Here is an 18,967-nt window from a genome sequence, read left to right as displayed (position 1 = left end):
GTCTGGATACTTAAAAGCAATGTGGAAAGAGTGTGGAGTAAACTATAAGTTTACCACACCCTACCATCCACAGTGCAATGGGCTTGTGGAAAGGTTCAACAAGACCCTAAAGGGAATGATAAAAGGTTTACCAGAGAAGCTTAGGCGGAAATGGGACATCCTTTTACCCTGCTTGCTCTTTGCTTACAGAGAGGTCCCACAGAAGGGGGTTGGCTACAGCCCTTTTGAACTTTTGTTTGGCCACCCTGTAAGGGGTCCATTGAGTTTGGTGAAGGAAGGATGGGAGTTACCTCTCAAAAAGCCTAAACTAGACATTGTGGACTATGTACTTGGTCTCCGCTCCAGGATGGCTGAATACATGGAGAGAGCATCCAAAAACCTTGAGGCAAGCCAAGAATTACAGAAAGCTTGGCATGACCAAAAGGCTGTCATGGTTGAGTTCCAGCCAGGACAGAAGGTGTGGGTGTTGGACCCAGTGGGGCCAGCAGCTCTCCAGGACAAATGGACTGGACCCTACCCTATCATTGAAAAGAAGGGAGAAGTCACCTACATGGTTGACTTTGGCACCCCTAGGAGCCCCCACAGGGTGCTCCATGTAAACAGATTGAAAGCATTTGTTGACAGGGAGGACATGAGTCTCCTCATGGCCACAGATGGGGAACAGGAGGAAGAGAGTGACCCTCTCCCAGACCTGCTTTCCCAGAACCCTGATGATGGTTCAGTTGATGGAGTAGCCTTGGCAGGCAGCCTCACTGAGCAGCAACAGGTGGACTGCAGACAGGTGTTGCAGGCCCACAGACATTTGTTTTCACTCACACCCAGTCAGACTAACTGGTGCACCCATGAGGTGGACACTGGTGACAATCTGCCTGTGAAGAATAAGATCTACAGGCAACCTGACCATGTCAGGGATTGTATAAAGGCTGAGGTGCAAAAGATGTTGGAGCTTGGAGTGATTGAGCCATCAGAGAGCCCATGGGCTAGCCCAGTGGTCCTTGTGCCAAAACCTCATACCAAAGATGGGAAGAGAAAAATGAGGTTTTGTGTGGACTACAGAGGTCTCAATGCTGTCACTAGGACAGATGCTCATCCCATTCCAAGAGCAGATGAGCTCATTGATAAATTGGCTTCTGGCAAGTTTCTGAGCACATTTGATTTGACAGCTGGCTACTGGCAAATCAGACTAGCTGAGGAGTCAAAAGCCAAAACAGCATTTTCGACCCCTAGTGGACATTATCAGTTTGTGGTAATGCCCTTTGGTTTGAAGAATGCACCTGCCACCTTCCAAAGGTTGGTGAATCAAGTCCTTGCTGGGTTGGATGACTTTTGTGCAGCATATCTGGATGATATTGCTGTCTTTAGCTCCACCTGGGAGGATCACCTGATCCACCTGAAGAAGGTTCTGGAGGCCCTGCAAAAGGCAGGCCTGACTATCAAGGCTACTAAGTGCCAGATAGGGCAGAGCAAGGTTGTGTACTTGGGCCACCTAGTAGGTGGGGGTCAAGTTCAACCACTGGAGAGCAAGATCCAGACCATACAGGACTGGGCTCCTCCAACTACCCAGACACAAGTCAGAGCCTTCTTGGGCCTGACTGGGTATTACAGAAAATTTGTAAAGAACTATGGGTCCATTGTGACACCATTGAATGACTTGACATCCAAGAAGATGCCCAAAAAGGTTCAGTGGACAGTTAGCTGTCAAAAGGCATTTGATGACCTGAAGAAGGCCATGTGCTCTGCACCTATCCTGAAGAGTCCTGACTACTCCAAACAGTTCATTGTACAGACAGATGCTTCTGAGTTGGGGGTGGGAGCTGTGCTTTCACAACTTAATCAAGATGGTCAAGACCAGCCCATTGCTTTTATTAGCAGAAGGCTGACCCCAGGGAGAAACGTTGGTCAGCTATTGAGAGGGAGGCCTTTGCTGTGGTTTGGGCCCTGAAGAAGTTGAGGCCATACTTGTTTGGTACTCACTTCCTAATTCAGACAGACCATAAGCCCCTCTTGTGGCTAAATCAGATGAAGGGTGAAAATCCCAAACTGCTCAGGTGGTCCATTTCCCTACAGGGGATGGACTTTACAGTGGAGCACCGCCCAGGGACTGACCATGGTAATGCAGATGGTCTCTCCAGGTACTTCCACTTAGAACATGAAGACTTATCTGGTCAAGGTTAAGTTTAATGTCCCTGCGTTTGGGGGGGGGTTATGTAGGAGAGTAGGGTCTGCTATCCTATGGTCACCCCAATTTTTACGCACCATTGACTTTGCATTGGTGCGAGCCGCACTTTCCGTGCTGCACCCGTCTCCTGTGGGCTACTCCCGACTTCAGCATTGCTAGTCCTGACTGCTCCCAGCGAATCTCTAGGCCCTAGGCCTAACCATTGTTCGAGAAGTGTTCCTTATACCACTTTTTTAGTATATGGTTTGAGTGGCCACCCGCCCTCATCCATAATTGTGCAACTTTATATGTTTTACTGTGCTTTTGATTTAACGCTTGTGCCCCTTTCCTCATAAAGAGTACTGGGGAGTAATTTAGAAATAAATACATATATTTTTACAATATATACTTGTGTGGTGTCCTTTCATTTGATTACAGGATTGTATGTGGTAAAACAGCTCGCTTAACACGACCTCTTAAGTTAAGCCTTTAAGGCTGCTTAGTCCATGCTACCACTAGGATAGCTTGTCTACAAGGTTGACTTACAACCTGACATCTTTGGGGTTTGTTTGGACTGATACCCAGTGGTTCCAGAATTGGAAACACTACATATCAGGCCAACTTCTCACAGTCACCTCGACCTGTTTGCCTCTCGCCTCAACACGCAGGTTCCCCCGGTTTTACAGTTGGTGTCCGGACCCGGAGGCTCTGGCCACGGGTGCATTTCTCCAGTCTTGGCCTCCTCTTCTATGTTATGCATTTCCTCCCTTCATGATGATTCCCCGGGTTCTGGCCCGCGAGAGACAATTTCCCTCGGAGCTTATTCTGATCACTCCACTTTGGAGGGCTCAGGCTTGGTTTCCAGTTCTTCTGGAGATGAGCTGCTCAACGCCGATCCTTCTTCCCCACAAGTGGAACCTGTTGCTGGACCCTCTTCACGCACCACACCCCCTGATTCTGTTGGGTCAGCTCCGGCTGGTGGCGTGGAGGATTTCGGGGGATGCTGGAAAGTCCCAGGTCTATCTGACGACGCTACCCGATTTATCAATGAAGCTTGGGCCCCCAACACACACAAGCGTTATGCATCAGCTTGGAAACGATGGTGTGGTTGGTGCTCACAACGATCAATGAATTCCACTTCGGCAGATCTCGCTCTGATTTTCAACTATCTAGCTTCTATGGTCTCGTCGGGGCTAGCTTACAGGACTGTCAACAATTTTCAGTGTGCTATTTCCGCAGGTAATGTGTCCGTTGATGGCAAGCCAGCTGGGGAACATCCCTTGATTTCTAAACTACAGAGAGGCATTCGGATGGTCAAACCTTCTTGTCCTAAGTATGTTGCCTTATGGGATGTGTCAGTCGTTTTGCTTTTTTGGAATCTTGGCCTTCCAATTCTATGTTGACCCGCAAGCAGCTTTCAGCTAAGCTGACCATGTTATTATGTCTGATTTCCTGCAAACGGGTTTCGGATGTCCGGGCTTTAGACCTTGCCGGTCGCACTTTTTCCCCAGAAGGTGTCACTTTTGTGATTTCTAAACGGACTAAATGTAATACATCTTCCGTCTCCTATCCTTCCTTTCCTCACAATCCCAAGCTGTGTGTGGTTCAATGCATCAAAGATTACGAGGTAAGCACTGCATCTTTACGACACGATTTACATGTTCAATTATTGATTGCTTTACAGAAGCCTTTCAAGCCTGTCTCTCCAGCTACGCTCGCACGGTGGTTGCGTTGGCTCATGCTGGAAGCAGGCATTGATGTTTCCCTTTTGGTGCCCATTCGGCAAGAGGGGCTATGGCTTCCAAAGCTTTTTCCATGGGTGTTAGTCTTCATGATATTATGAAGGCCGCTGATTGGTCTTCTGAATCTGTGTTTAAGACTTTCTATTTTAAACCTATTGTAGATGTTGCTTCAGTAGTGGTGGCTAAGCTTTGAAAAAGCATAATCGGAGCCTCCGTCCTGCCATAGAATAAAAAATTTGCTAACATTCGTGCCAAGAATTTTCAATTCTATTAAGGACAGGAGGCGAGGATTATCCCACCCTTGTTTTGAACTGTTAATTGCACTGGTTCTATATGATTATGGTATGCCATGTTTGATTATTCAATGCAATGTTCCCGCCCTTGGTTATATTCGGTTACTTACTCCATGAAGGGTTTAAGTATTACGTCTCTTGTTTTACTCTTTCAGGCTCTGATCTTAAATGATGTCTGGCTCCGCCTTCTCCACTTGCTGATCTTTGGTTTGTTCCGATGGACTTCGGATATTGCCTGTTCCCATCGACCTGTTGATGCCCATTCTTCGTGATATTCTGCATGGATTCTTGGTTTCTATTGACTCTTTACCTTATTGACTGTTATGGACAAAGAAAGAGGAAGTTCGGACCTCTATGATTGATGCTATTTATATTGTGGTGTACTCTATGGTTACCCAGGGTTCATGGGTATTGTAGTTTTTTGGTTCTTTACTGTGTGCTGATTGGCTGCTGTATTTCCAGTAAAGAAATAGAGAAAAGCATAATCCTCGCCTCCTGTCCTTAACAGAATTGAAAATTCTTGGCACGAATGTTAGCAAATTTTTAATTCTCCGTAGCTGTCCTGCTGGTTTTGGTTTATGCTAAAAGTCTTAGCAGCCAAGGAAAAGTGAGAACGCATGCCCTGAACGAGAAATGAAACAAAAATCACTTAACAGAACTTTTCATCGGTTAAACTGTGTATCCCAATCATTGCAGAGAAGGAAGGGGTTTAAAAAGAATGCTTTATTCCCAGTTTTAAGACCTCTCCTTTAGTCTGATCAGCTGAAAATGTGCGATTTTAGGCACACCCTCTCTCTTCCGCTTGCTGGACAGGGCTGCTGTGTATGATGATAATGCCCCATTAGGAACTTTACATCAAACCCTCCTAAAAATGTTTACTTTTTGTTTATTTTGGGCTTGAAAAATACCCAGAAGTTGCTAATACTGTCTGCCCACCACTGCCACCCATCTTACCCCCTGTGGATTCTGTGGCACGCACATTCAGATCACTATTGGGTGATTATATCTTCCAATTAGCATATATAAGAAAGGAATCTCTTTGAAATGACATAAAGCCCCTGCCCACTTAAAGCCCTGGATACACCTTATTTAAGCTTTTGGTCCACGCCCATTCAGGACTCAACCTACACCAACAGTACGATTTTGGGAAAGGCTACACCAGACATAAGGACATCTATTTGAGGTAGCTCACTGTTTTAAGAAGTTCACACCGTTGGCCAAATAGCCATTTTTTAGAAGACCCCTACAGCGATTACAGTGTATCATATCTGGTGTTTATATCGTGTATAACTGTGGTACGTAGGGGAATGTAAAGTGAACTTTAATATTCTTGGGTAAAGATACCATGCCACCCATAGAGGTTGTCATGGCTATGAGGTGTTGTGGGACCTATGTCCAAAAGCCGCATGTCTGTTCTCCAGTATCCATCATATCATCCTCAGTATTTTTGGTGATTGAGGTCACACTGATCATCTCTACAGAGATTGCACGATCCAATAGAACAATTAAGGTAAGAAACAGAAAGACCATCTGCCTTTGACTATGGTCCACTAGGACTTCATCAGCTGCTTGAACACACACAGGTCCAATACATGTTGATAATATGAGGCTTGTCAAGGCATGTTGCTCTTGGTTGGTATGTGAGTGAGCATGTTTAAAACCATGGCAGCTGTGGACCTGACTTAAAACATTTCCAAGGCTGAAGAAAGGTCTTTATTTATCAGACTTCATGAATAAAGTTGTCTTGCAGTACCTGCCCAGTAAGGTGTATTAGAAAGGGTCATTCTGTAACATGGGAATGGTTTATTTACATGTGGCAGCTGTTGAGACTGTTCATCAACATATCATACATGAACCAGTGGTTCATCACAGTCCAGCCTGAGAGGAAGGGCTTGCCTGAGACAGGTTTGAACATGCCTCAGACAGGTGATGCTCTTAGGACTTAGTGTCAAGTGTGGTTTGTATAATGTGAAAGACCTAATTTATAGAGCGGTCGTCATTCTTGTCCGAAAACTGTGACAATCTGTAATTAATTGGTTGCAGATTGTTCGCACTAACAGGTAATTGCCAATATAGATTTCTTTATGATTGGTATGTATTATATAATTATTTAGGTACAGATTATTTCAGCTGCCTGCTTTCACACATCCACAAACAGATGACTTTTTTTGGATGGGCTGCGGAATGCAATGATATTGTGCATAAGAGGATTTAGCGCTTTTGTCAACAAGCCCCAGGGGAGTGTCAACGTTCAGTATACTGGGAAGGGGTTTAAATCAGGATCCAGCAACCTCTGCTGACATCTAGGATTGAGTTTGGATTCACGCAAGAAGAGATCTCTTTCAGATCAGTCAATCATCCTTAGAAAGCGACAGAGCTCTTCTCCTTAGAGGAACCCCTGGACTAATGGACCTTCAGAAATTGCAGAGGCTTCTTTGCCTGGTGAGCCCCCTATGTATTTGGGATCTTGCCCACCTCTACACAGCGCAGCTGCGTAACGCACACCCGCCACCGTACTAGAGTGGAATAATGCATCATGGGAGTGAGAAAAGCATCCTTTGGACTCTTGTCTTACAACAACAATGTCTCTGGTGAACTCAGCCAAATGATATGCTTTGAAACCCTAAAACGTCACTGTACAATACTGGTTTCTGTGCACACTTAGAGTAGTGCTTAGATGGAGGACTAACACCCATGCGTAGGCAGGGATAGCTAGGAATAGTGCAGGATTAGTTCATTTTCAAGAACTCGAGTGGTGCAACTCAGTATGAACAAGGTGCTGCAGGAGGCGCTGTATTATTAAGAAATCCCTGCACGCTTCTGCAGCACAGCAAGTAGGATGGCAGATGTGGCCAGTACAATAAGTCAACATTTATTTAGATGCGATTTAACCCTGGAGCAGTAGAAACCAAGACTGGTCAAAACAAGCGTCCATGATGCCTCATTAGAGCTTTACAGGGTGTGAGCATGCAGGCACCTGCTCTGGTTCTATTTTAATGAGGGACCGTCTTGGGACTCGCCCTTGCAGGCTGTGTGAAGTAAGGCGAAGGCACGATGCGCAACACACGATGCACAGCAACGGGCCTGGATGGTGCTCGAGCAAGAAGGGTTTTAAAGTAGACAGTTGCCAATGTGTTGCCTATCTAAGCCACACCGCATGCACGTGGGAAGACTCAACGTAGACTTGGGCCACAGCGCTGTGTCATGAGGCTGCCAATATTCCACCATAATAAATGCACCCTATAGCATTTACCCCAGGTTTAGTTTAGTTCCTTGAGTTGGGACTATGAGGTCACACCTCTTTCCAAAGGATCCAGTGTCTAAACTCTGAAATTCCAAATGTTATTGCCGGACAAGGTTAATTTGTTAATACCAGGCAGATTTTGGCATCTTGATATATATAACCATTGACCAAAATATACCCTCCATCACCGTTCTAGGCGATAGTGGTTTATTGCGCATTCCCCGAATAAAGTCATCACTGGCATATACCACAGGGCTGTGGACTATGGATGAAGGCTTGGCCCAAACAGGTCAGGGATCACTGGTCGGCCATGGTCCATACTTGGCATGGTTAGTGGCATGGGACATTTCAAGGAGACAGGACTTCAACATACAACGCAGGTTTCATTTATGTATAAGAGAGGCGTGCTCATGAATTGGAAGACAAGAAGGGTGAAAGATGGGACTGGTGATGAGTTGCATTCTTGGATGTACACCAAAAAGAGATAAAGCATACTCGACAATCTGAAATTGCATTATTCACATTGATGTTGTGAAGTGACTTTGTTTGATGGGCAGTTTCCTGTTGTTACCCTCTGATTTATTAATGAAATTCATGCAACAAGATGAGAAAGCGATGCTACTGCCCTATCAGCTTCTCAATTCACTTTCATTGAAATGGTGGCCAAAGACCGTGTAATACCTTTTTTACTGTGCAGAGTCCAGGAAATTGACTCAGCGTGAGGAAATAAGCCATTAAGTGTTAGTAAATCTGAGCCTAATCAGTGAAATTGAGATTCTCCTTACCTATTCGGTCCAGCCGGTCCATGGCCACCGTTTCAAAAGCACGCCTCATCATGGGGTACTCCTCCAGCACTTCATTGAAGTTGTCCACAGAGAGGGAGTAGAGGCGGCAGTAGGTGTCAGCCCGCACGCTAGCCGTCCGCCTTCCCCGGGTCAAGAGGCAGATCTCTGTGTGGAAATATACCCCAAAAAATTGTGTTGCTTTTAATGTTTACTTTTTTACTTACACTTTTCACGACACATTTTGTCCACCAAACACCCTGCTCCTAATTTTGTACAGCAAACATGTTTTGTTAATAAGAGGAAATTTAAAAATTACCCATAACGACCTGCACATATTTATTCCAAATTGGGGAGAAATAGTTTGCTGTAGCCCCATAAAAAGTTGGCAAACTTTGGCACGTAAGGAAAGTATTTATAAGACCCATTTATTTCACACTTCTTTATTCAACATAATACTGACTGTGAATGGTACATGATTTCTGTTCAATGACAGAACCTCCAAAAATAATTGTGACTCTCCAGGCCAGGCCTTGCTCGGATAATGCCCTGGGCGAAACCATATTTGGTGCTCTTTTTGGTCCTCTCACTGCTCCCCTCTAGATTGCTGCTGCTGGTGATCCCAGTGGGGTGGCTCTCTTGAGGTTATAAGTCAGATCCTGGTTGATTATTTCAGAGAGGTAACTGCCTCTGAACACACATTTTCCCTCCTTTCCCTCATCTGAGTGACCCATGCCATATCAAGCTCCTGCTGATCAGGGCCAATTGGAAGGTGAGAAGCCAGGTGAGAGGGTGGCCAGAGAGAGCTGGGGTGAAGTGAAAGATGGCAAGAGGTGAGATGTGAGGGACAAGAAAGTGGGACGAGTAGGAAGTGAAACAGGGGGAAACTGGAACTAGTTTATGGAAAAACACAAGAAAGTCAACTGGCATGGGTGGGTAAATTGGTTAAATTAGTTCATTTGGTTAGTTCCTTATGTGCCAAACTGAATAGGTGCTCTGGACCTGGGCCCAGAGCTCATGCCCAACTCTGGCCCTGGTGACACTATCAGTACCAGTCTATTGTACTTATGGCTTCATTCATTTCACAAACTGGGGTCAACCATAACAACAGCAAACACAATTATAAGTTCAACATGAAGTATATTATAGTATATTTAAAAGATCTGCAAACTGGATGGATTCCAGAGGGAATAGTTGACTGAGACATCTTTAATTCCATTTTGGTATTTGTGCCTGAAGGATTTGCGTCTTCTCCCATCATTTAATATAGTAAAATGAGGGATTATAATTACCCCATAAAATCATGAATAACATGCTTAATTCACTTTTGGCATCCACCAACAATTACTATTGTGTTATTTTGGAGTTTAAGCTAGTTGGAGTAGAGATGCTTTCTTCTTGTCCAGATGAAGACTTCATTTTCAATTAGAATTAAGAGTCGAAACAAGTTTGAGCAATGGTTTTGTCTCATAATGGAATCTATAAAACATGCACAATGAGTTCTCAGACCTTTACCATGTCTAATACGAAATAGTAGTATGTTCTTTTAATTTTACTAGTTGTATTACACTTTTTGTTACTACTGTCACAACACATGTACCCTGCACTGACTTTCACATGAAGCAACTTTCTGAATGTTTTTGATTGTTTTAGTATTCTGTAAAATACTTCATGTCCAACCTAAACAATGAGTGTTGTTGTTAGGATTAATCCATTTTGCTAGCATTATTGTATCCTTAATTGGTGAAATAATCTAGATGAAACCATAAGAACAGTTGTTTGTGCAACTAGATATTAAAACCCTTATTCCTTGGTGAAGCCATAATATCACTGCCTGGTTTAAAGGTTTGGGTTGCAACTTCATTTACCTCTTGAAGTTGAATACAGCAAAGTTTGATAGGTGCACACACATATCTATCACAGGAAAGGTTTGGTAACAAATATAGGCGACCCAGTAAAGCCTCTGTTTCTATTGCCATTTCTCCTTTATCACAAGTATGGAAGCCTGTTCTTTTTCTGCTAACCTCATCCTATCAATTTGCCAAAATAATCTCAAACATATCTGCTTTTAAACCATTTATCCAACTTTCCAAGACCTTCTGTTGTCATAGTTCATATTTATATGATTTGTCATATTTGCACATGTTCATATTTTTGCATAGTGCTATGGAGTTTTAAAGTCCATGTTTGCTTCTTTTTCAGGACTGAATGCACATGCTTACGTTATCTAGTCAAATGCCTTTTAACATCTTACAATGTTGCCTTATACATTCTTGGAGTTCTCGAATGTGACCCACCTCCAAAGTAGGATCCATCAGACAGCTTGGTCTCCTTGTTGCCTTTGGTGAGGATACTGACCACACCATGTTGGATGAAGTACATCTTCTTCCCGACGGTCCCCTCTCGGATGATGTAGTCAGCCGGCTGGAAGACCTCAAACCGTAGCTTGGTTAACATGGCTGTCACAAAGTTTGGATCTGCATTGGCGAACAGTGGCATGTTAGCCACCAGGTTCCGGCAGTTGAAGTTGACAATTTCCTAATGGGAATAGAAAAGTGTCTGTCAGTGGTCACAGTCATTCCTCTTTGACAGTGTGGCCTTCTAGATCCCGACTAACCTATAAGAAACTTGAAAGAATTTCTAACAGATATATGCATCTGGGAACCTCTGGCCATATGGTTACTTAACAGAAGTGTCTACGGTCATCCTGAAAGGGAGCTTAGAAACTGGCAATGTTTGTGGCATACTGTGACTCTGCTAAAGAACTATCTTTCACTCTGCTGCCAGACAAAGACTAGGGGTCTACTTAGCACACCTTAGAAGCTGATTGTTAGTGGGGAAATTCTCCTTTTTGCCTGTTTTATGAAAGGCAATAATCTAAGCTACCCTGCTGTGCTACATACAGCACATGGGATAGACTGTGCTTCATTTTAGGCCTTCTGGGCGTAGTATTTGCTTAGATCTTTAACTCAAAGGCATGGTAGTGACTGAAACATCCCACTTTGTCTCCTCCTCTGCTAGAGTTTGGAACAATGTGATCTGTCTCCTTGCTGTGACTCGTTTGACTGAACAGTCTCTTTGCCCTTCAGTAACTGTGACATAACATTTGTAAAGCGCATGTTTACCCTTTAGTTCATCTTGACAGTAACCCAACAAAGTGGTATTCATTTTATCAACCTCAGAGAAATGAAAGGCTGAGTATATTGCCTGGAATTTAAACCTGTGAGTACGTAGCGAATGCATCATTCATCGGAGACACAAAACCAGGCAAAGGCCAATCACACACATTTTGCCTCCTAAGTCTGCCAGCGGGTTACAACTCTGGTCCTGTCCTGCATTCTCAGGAACACACCTCTTAGTCACCTACCTCCTTTAATGGTTCACTCAGCTCCCCAAGAATATTTTCTTCATCAAACATCTTGCCCTGGTACCGGTGCTCATAGTATTCATGGATCCGCTGGCGGGTGTCGGCAGGCAGCTTGTGGAATGACATATACTGCTCCACTTGTTTGTACTGAAAGAGAAAGGGGTTTATAGTGTACATGGAATGACACAATTCTATAAGTACTTCTTTATAACTGGGATAGCTCACTTCCAGGTGACCCTAACTTTTACAGGCCAGGGCCTGTGGGAGTCAGAATATTGCGTTACGGAAGACCGAAATGCATCCTGGAGGGGAAGAAGGGAACAATAAGATTTATAAGAGGCATATTCACCCTTGGTTCTAATGACACTAAAATACCTTATTTTTCTATTGCTACCTATCACAATGGTGGTCACTTTATTGACCGCAGAAGCACGAAAGGCTGAGTGGATTAACTGCAATTTAAACATGTGACCATGAGGTTAAACACAAGGTCATAGAATGGATGCATTAGTCCTGAACCACCACTTGAATACACATCTCCTGGTTCTATATTAGACAATTTAAACAATAGAATATATGCTCTGTATCCACCCATATTCTACTGATCCACATCCGCTCTACCTGATCAGATCTCCACCACAAGACGACATCTCTACCTCTAATCCACATTTCAACTTCCGGACCATGTATGTACAAACCTAGACCTCATCTAAGAGACTAGCTACCTCTGCCTCCAACTCTATAACTTATCTCCACATTTAATGTAGCTCTTCTACTAAAAGAATTCTCTCCTAGATCCAATATACACCACTAGACCACATCTATACCTGCATGTCTCCTCTCTAGACCAGGTATTTATATACATCTATTCTAGACCATATCTAAGTCACTAGACTATCTACCTCTCCAACATTAGGACACGTATCCATCCCTAAATTCAATATCTACTACTATAGAAAGTCTCTTCCAGATCTAATCTTCACAATTAGACTATTGGCCTGAATAGGACTTTGGCGGTGTGGAAGCAGGGCCACCACCACACTCCCACACCGCCAAAGCTGTGTGAGCACCGCCCGCCATATTACGAATTTTCCCTTGTCTGGCGGACGTTTCTTTATAAGTCCCACGTCGGTGCCTCTGAAAATGGGCACAGCAATGGGAGCATCAAAGGCAGTTCCAGCACCGCATGGACTCTGCAATGCATACCGTGCAGGAACTGGTGTGCATGTACACCGGGGGCACAACATGTCCCCACCCTGCATGCACCCCATGCCACTAAGGCCACAACGGGCCTTGTAGGGCTCCTTCGTCTTCTCTCTACCATAGTTTTAATGGCTGGCTCACTGCCATGAAAACCGTGGCCGAAAGGAAACTCGTAAAATGCTTGGTAGTGCCGCAGCGGCACAGCAAACCATATTGTGGACCCAAGACAATCCGCAATACCACCAGGGATCTCTGATCCCAGGTGGTTGCAGCGGTCCCATGGCGGTCCGACCGCCCAACTTGTAATAAGGCGGCCAGACCGCCAATTGGGTGGTGATTGCGCCGCCACTGTGGCGGTCCATCGGATAATTAGGCCCTGAGTCTAGACTACATCTCCACAGCTGCTCCATAACTCCTTGAACAGTGTCTCACCCACTGACCATTTCTCTTCCACTTCACTGCAGCATGTCATCCTGACCACTTCTATACTTTACATCTCATCTACATCTCCTAAAATATACCACAACTCGGTCACTGATTCATACCTCCAGTAGTTTACATTTCCTCCATGAGGCCACAAACTGCTGTAACTAGAGGATATCGGTGCCCCTAGCTTACATACCCTCTGTTAGGCCCCATGGCCACCACCAGAGGGTATTTTTTAGACTAAATCACATCTCCTCTCAGAGGTCATATAGAATCCTTGGAGAGCAGAGAAGACTTACTAGGGTGAGACTGGAACTTGCAAGATCCTGACCACTATAATTTGTGACCTTTCTCTGGTGGGTACCACAAATCCAAAGACGGCCAAACTCAGTTGACTAAATCAACGGTATGATCGATCAAAAGGTAGAAATACCAAGTGCGGAGAGTGTGATAGTGATGGAAAGACTGAGTTAGGAGGCTTGGGAGCAACCAGACCATAATATCTGGCACATCCATTAGTTCTAAAACATTTCTGCTCACCTTCTCCTGATACTGGCGACGTGAGGAGTCCAGTGATTGTATTAGCGCCGTAGCGTGGCCAATGAACATGGCATAGCAGGTGGCACCAACGATCATGCTGAGCATAGTGAGCCAGACGTCGGTCATGCCCTCCGGGGCCTGCTGTCCGTATCCAATACACAGCATGTGGCTCATAGCCTTGAAGAGGGCGTGCGAGTACTGCTTCCCCCAGGATTCATTCTGCAGCAGACAAAGAGATCAGAGGAGACGAAGGCAGAAGAAGTAAAAAATACATGTGCACAATGAAGGTTGGGAGAGCCGGGCCAACGCTCTCCCCACACTATGGGCCCGATTCACAAACGTACTTATGCATAGTAAAGTTACGAGTGCGGAGTCTCTAAAGTCATGGCAGAATTTCTGCACTTGGGGCGGAATCTTCGCACGGCGCACGCTCTGCAGTGCGGAGATTCCGCCCTGAGTTGGAGACTCCACATTCGTAACCTTAATGAATCAGGTCCTATGTGCACTAAAAAGAATACAGTCTTCAATATAGTCTTATTTATTGAAGACCACAAGCGCAGTAGCACTGAAGAAGTCCGCAACACTTAACCGTTGGAGATCTCATGTATCTGAGAACCAACAAAGACTATGTTTATTTGACACATCCAGGGTCTGCGGCCCAAAGGGAATGCAAACCGCACTGCCTGTCCTATTTCCAAACCCTATGTCAACACCAGTCGTAACCCAAATACTCTATGGTATTTGCCCAAAAACAGCTTTTAAAGGGCCAACAAAGGGATCAACCGCAGTATCTTAGTTTCCATGGCCATCTGTACAGTACCACAATGCTCATCACCGAACTCAACTGGAACATCATGCACCTGATACACCTAAGATGTGCGAGACACACAATATTGTGGCCAAAATAGAGACAACCAAAACATTGTGATGCTAAGTATATATAGATAAGTGTATGTTGTTTACTATTCCTTACTCCCCATACACTTACCATGAAGATGTATACACATACATATATACATAGAAACATATAGAAATATCATCAATGTACATAAATGTGGAGTTAAGTATGTGATTTGTCTTCCTTCTCTCCTTTGCATTCTCACCGTTGAGTTTGGGACTCTCCGTTTCCACTCTGTGGATGCTGAAGGTCTCTCAGCGCTGCCGCTCTAATTTATCTTCAAATCGTCTGGTTTCTGCACTACACTCAACGCCACCCTTTATTTTACACTTCAAACGAGACTAAAGTAAATAAACAAATGGTATAATCTGAATAGATTGGGCTTAAAACAGTTGGAATTTGGAGCTCAGAACCCTCCTAATTGTTCACAAGTCTTTGTGGCAACCGCGCCTCAGCAGGGCTGGGTCAGAGGGAGTCAAATGCCAGGTTTGACAAGGCCAGGAGGGTCATGGCACAGATGGCACACAAAGGATGGGCAGAATGTGAAATCTTAGCCATCTTTAAATATGCTGGTCCATATTCACCTCTATCACTTCTTACCTTGAATGTGCCATTACAGACAGACAACATCCATGGGCAAATTAGTTCCGACCAGGCCCCAAAAGTGAATGTCCATTACAAACTGCAAGGCCACGCCCCCTCTGAAAAGAATCTGATACAGGTCAGGCTGTTCCATCTTTAAAATGCTATTATGTCAGGGCAGAGCATGTGACATGTAAGGCCAGAGACTGTGAAAGGATGGCATTGCTGGGTCAAGGCCAGACACATGTCATGCTTGCCTACTCTGCCTGAGAGACCTCTAGGGGTGAGGTAAGGTCACAGGCTGTCCTTGTCTGCTTCTGAAATGCTGGCAGAGCTAAGGTAGAATAGAATTTTCCAAACTTCATGCTCACATTGCCTCTGGACTTCCAGTTGGGCTGGGGTAGTGTCACACACTTAGCAGGCGCAGCTTGCCTCATCACTCCTCACCAGGGACTTGAAAAATAGGACCACCTCATTCTTAACCCTTGTGGAACTCCAGTGGCTTCCTTTGCTGACCCGCACCATCTTCAAAACCAGCTGAATCATCAACAAACCATCACAGCCAGCACCCACGCTTATCTGACTAATGTCCTACCATCTCCGGTGGACTTTAGAACACCCTCAGCCAGGGCACCATCAGACTGGAGACGAAGAAACACAAAACAAGGAAATAGAAGGCAACAGGCCTTTTCCCTCTAGACACCCAGGATCAGAAAAGGCGTCGCCATATCCATCAGAACTGCCACAGCCCTGCTCCAATCACGGAAAGAGCTGAAGACACACCTCTTTGAAGAACACTACATCATGATGCAGCAACAGCCACCGTCTCCCCTCAGGGCGCAACTATCTTCCAATCTCTTGTTGACTGCATCTTTGCTTTTGACTCAGTAAATCTATCTGCTGCCCTTTGGCTGCATTTTTTGTTCGTCAAATACCAAATGCAATCATACATAAAGTCTAGTGCCTGCCGGGGGCGTGGCTAAGCCGAGCTGCGAGATGGCCGCTCGTTGAGTGAGCTCCGCCGGCTACACCGAATAATCCTCCAGTAATCCTTTTCCTGAAACCTGCGGACCCCCGTTCCCTCGGGGTTTGACGGAGGGCACCTTCATGCATCCGGAGCGTGATTTTGGTGCGTGCTGCAGCAGACATCCGGGAACCGGAGCCTTTCAACACTCCGCCGGCCGGTCAGCCCGTCCCGGCGCTGGGCGGAAGTGAATAGTCCTGGGCGGCGCGGCGCACCGCAGCCCGAGGCTTTGGAGGCCTCGGGTGGACCGGAGGCCGTGGGCGCGAAAACTTGTCGGCGGCGGCGCCGCACCTGCAGGCGTACCCTGGCGGACCCCTATGGACCCTGAACCGATCGAGAGACCTGTGGGCGGATTGGGGGTGATCGGGAGCCGGACTCCTTGCCTGACGGCGGTTTCGCCTGCGCAGAAACTGGCCCTGTCGCCGTAGCGGAGAGGACGTGGGGCGGCCGGACCGGCCGATTCAAGGTGAGTGCCCGATCCTGCCCTGTTGTGACCGCTGGCGGTAGCGGACGGGGCGCAGTGAGCGGCACTACGTGCGGCGGGGCTCCCGCTGGCGTCCTCTCTGCCCTCGCGACCTGCTGCGGGAGACACCGGCGTACTGCCTGTCCGGCCACAGAACTGTGGGGCTCTAGCCCTGAAATTATAAAAGGACCGCCCGCCCTGCCGCATCACTGGTCGCGGCGCCGCTACCACGATCCTAGCACTGAGCCCGCCATTTTAAGCCTTGGGGCTGGCCTGCCTGGCACGCTACTGCATCGCGTGCGGGGTGCAATCACGCCACTGAGACCTGTTACCAGCCTGCAGCTCCAAGCTCCCCGGCCCCCCCCTGCACAGCCCCTGCCTCACACGGGCCGACGCACCTGAACCGCATAGGCTTCAAGACGCTTCTGCACCACCCTTTGCTGGGGCCCAGCTGCCACGATGGGGAAGAACGAGGCCAAACAGTCCAAGATCAGCTTCGACAACAAGCGCCCTCCGAAGAACCCTACTACGGATACTGGGGGTGAACAGGCGTCGTCTCAGGGGCTGCCAGCCGATATTGACTTCGGGGCACTCATCATGGAGGTGAGATCCAGCCTGAAAAGTATCGATACCAAACTCGACGCCATGTCTGCGCAACTGGAGTCAGTGAAGACCAAGGTGGACGTGCATGAGACTCGGCTGGACTGCTTAGAGAACAGGCAAACTGAATGCTGTGAATTCCAGCAGCACGCCAAGCAGCATATCACTTCTCTGGAACGAGAATTAGACATTTTGCGAGCCAAGTCGGATGATTTGGAAGCACGTTCCCGTAGATCCAATATACGCATAACGGGTATTCCAGAGACAACAAACATCGACAAGATGGAGACGTATGTGGCGGACCTCTTGCACGAGCTATTCGACCCGCACCTGTCCTCAGTCTTCACGGTCGAGAGAGCGCACCGGTCGCTGGGGAAGAAACCGCCGCCAGGTGCTACCCCCCGGCCCATCCTCGCTAAACTAATCAACTACCAGGACAGGGACTTGATCCTACGCCTGGCGAGGGAGAAGGGCAAAATCACTCATAAAGGGAATACAATTTCCTTTTATCCGGACTTCACCCCCCTGGTACAAGCAGCTCGTAAGGAATTCCTTCCAGCGAAGAAACTGCTACTACAGGCAGGCGTGCCATACTCCCTGCTATACCCTGCAAGGTTGAAGGTACTACACGACAACACCACCCATTTTTTCACGGATGCAAAGTCGGCGCTCAAGTTCGCCAAGCACATCGGCGGTGCGGGAGCCAGGAGAAGATCGCCCAGGCATGAAGATACGACGGAACAGCTAAGTGACAATGACTAAATGGTGTTCTAATGTGGGTACTGGGATGTCGTGGGTTCACCTCCTCATGAGCCACATGGGTTGGCAGGGATTCATCATGCTGGCTGTTGGTACTTGTTCCCTGGGAACGAACTGGTTGAGACTGTGTCCTGCCCCAGGACTTTCAGCTATGCTTCATGGTGCCCTACTAAATATGGACATTCTGGAGGCGGTTAGACTACTTGATCCCGAGGAGGGGGTCTCGCAGAACTCATGGAACCTTATGTCTGACTGTAGCCACCCCGGTCACACGGGGCTGTTCGCTGGGCACACCACGCCCCATGGGGTGTCTCCAGCTGTTTTTGCTGTTGGGTTTCGGTTGCACCTTGTGTGCCTTATTATGGGGTATTTCACGACCTAATTGGGAGGTTGCTGAGGGTGGAAGGGAATGGGGGGGGTTTGTTGACCTGTTATTTTATGTTTTGACATGGTGCATAGTGCAAGATGCTATACTTTCACTTTCATACGCGCGGTTAGTGGCGAGGAGCTGTGGTTTCCATTATGGGTGTGAGGGGCGGACTGGGACGTGGAGGATCCCGACACTGACACGCTTCGGATATGGGAGGGATTAAGCTTTGGACATGGAACATTAGAGGCCTCGGGGACTACAGAAAAGCCCGATTGATGCATGGCACGTTGGCCAGGCATAATGTTGATATCTGCTTTCTGCAAGAAACGCATATTAATACCACTCCCTCGCCCAGATTGAAGAACTCTAGATGGTCCCAGGTGTACTCTGCTGTTTACTCCAACTATGCCAGAGGGGTGGCTATTCTTGTGCGCAGGGGGCTGGACTGGCGGGAACGCGCTAAAGTACAGGACGTGAATGGCAGATACGTGATCCTGTATGGCTCCCTGCAGGGGC

The 18,967-nt window shown here is 46.7% G+C and overlaps 1 protein-coding gene across 1 annotated transcript in view; it reads right to left on the bottom strand.

The window, feature by feature from the left end:
• HCN3 (hyperpolarization activated cyclic nucleotide gated potassium channel 3) overlaps positions 1-18,967 on the bottom strand; it is a 167,234-nt gene that overhangs the window by 20,537 nt on the left and 127,730 nt on the right. Inside the window, exons 4-7 of the mRNA XM_086947398.1 lie at positions 13,756-13,974; positions 11,587-11,733; positions 10,517-10,757; positions 8,223-8,387 (exon numbers count right to left, since the gene is read on the bottom strand). Of these exons, the coding sequence (XP_086803524.1) occupies positions 8,223-8,387; positions 10,517-10,757; positions 11,587-11,733; positions 13,756-13,974 (772 nt within the window). The remainder of the gene's footprint in view (positions 1-8,222; positions 8,388-10,516; positions 10,758-11,586; positions 11,734-13,755; positions 13,975-18,967) is intronic.

The sequence above is a fragment of the Lissotriton vulgaris genome, chromosome 12 (genome assembly GCF_964263255.1).
Source record: "Lissotriton vulgaris chromosome 12, aLisVul1.2, whole genome shotgun sequence".
Lineage (NCBI taxonomy): Eukaryota > Metazoa > Chordata > Amphibia > Caudata > Salamandridae > Lissotriton > Lissotriton vulgaris.
This window is presented reverse-complemented; position numbering and strand designations above follow the sequence as displayed.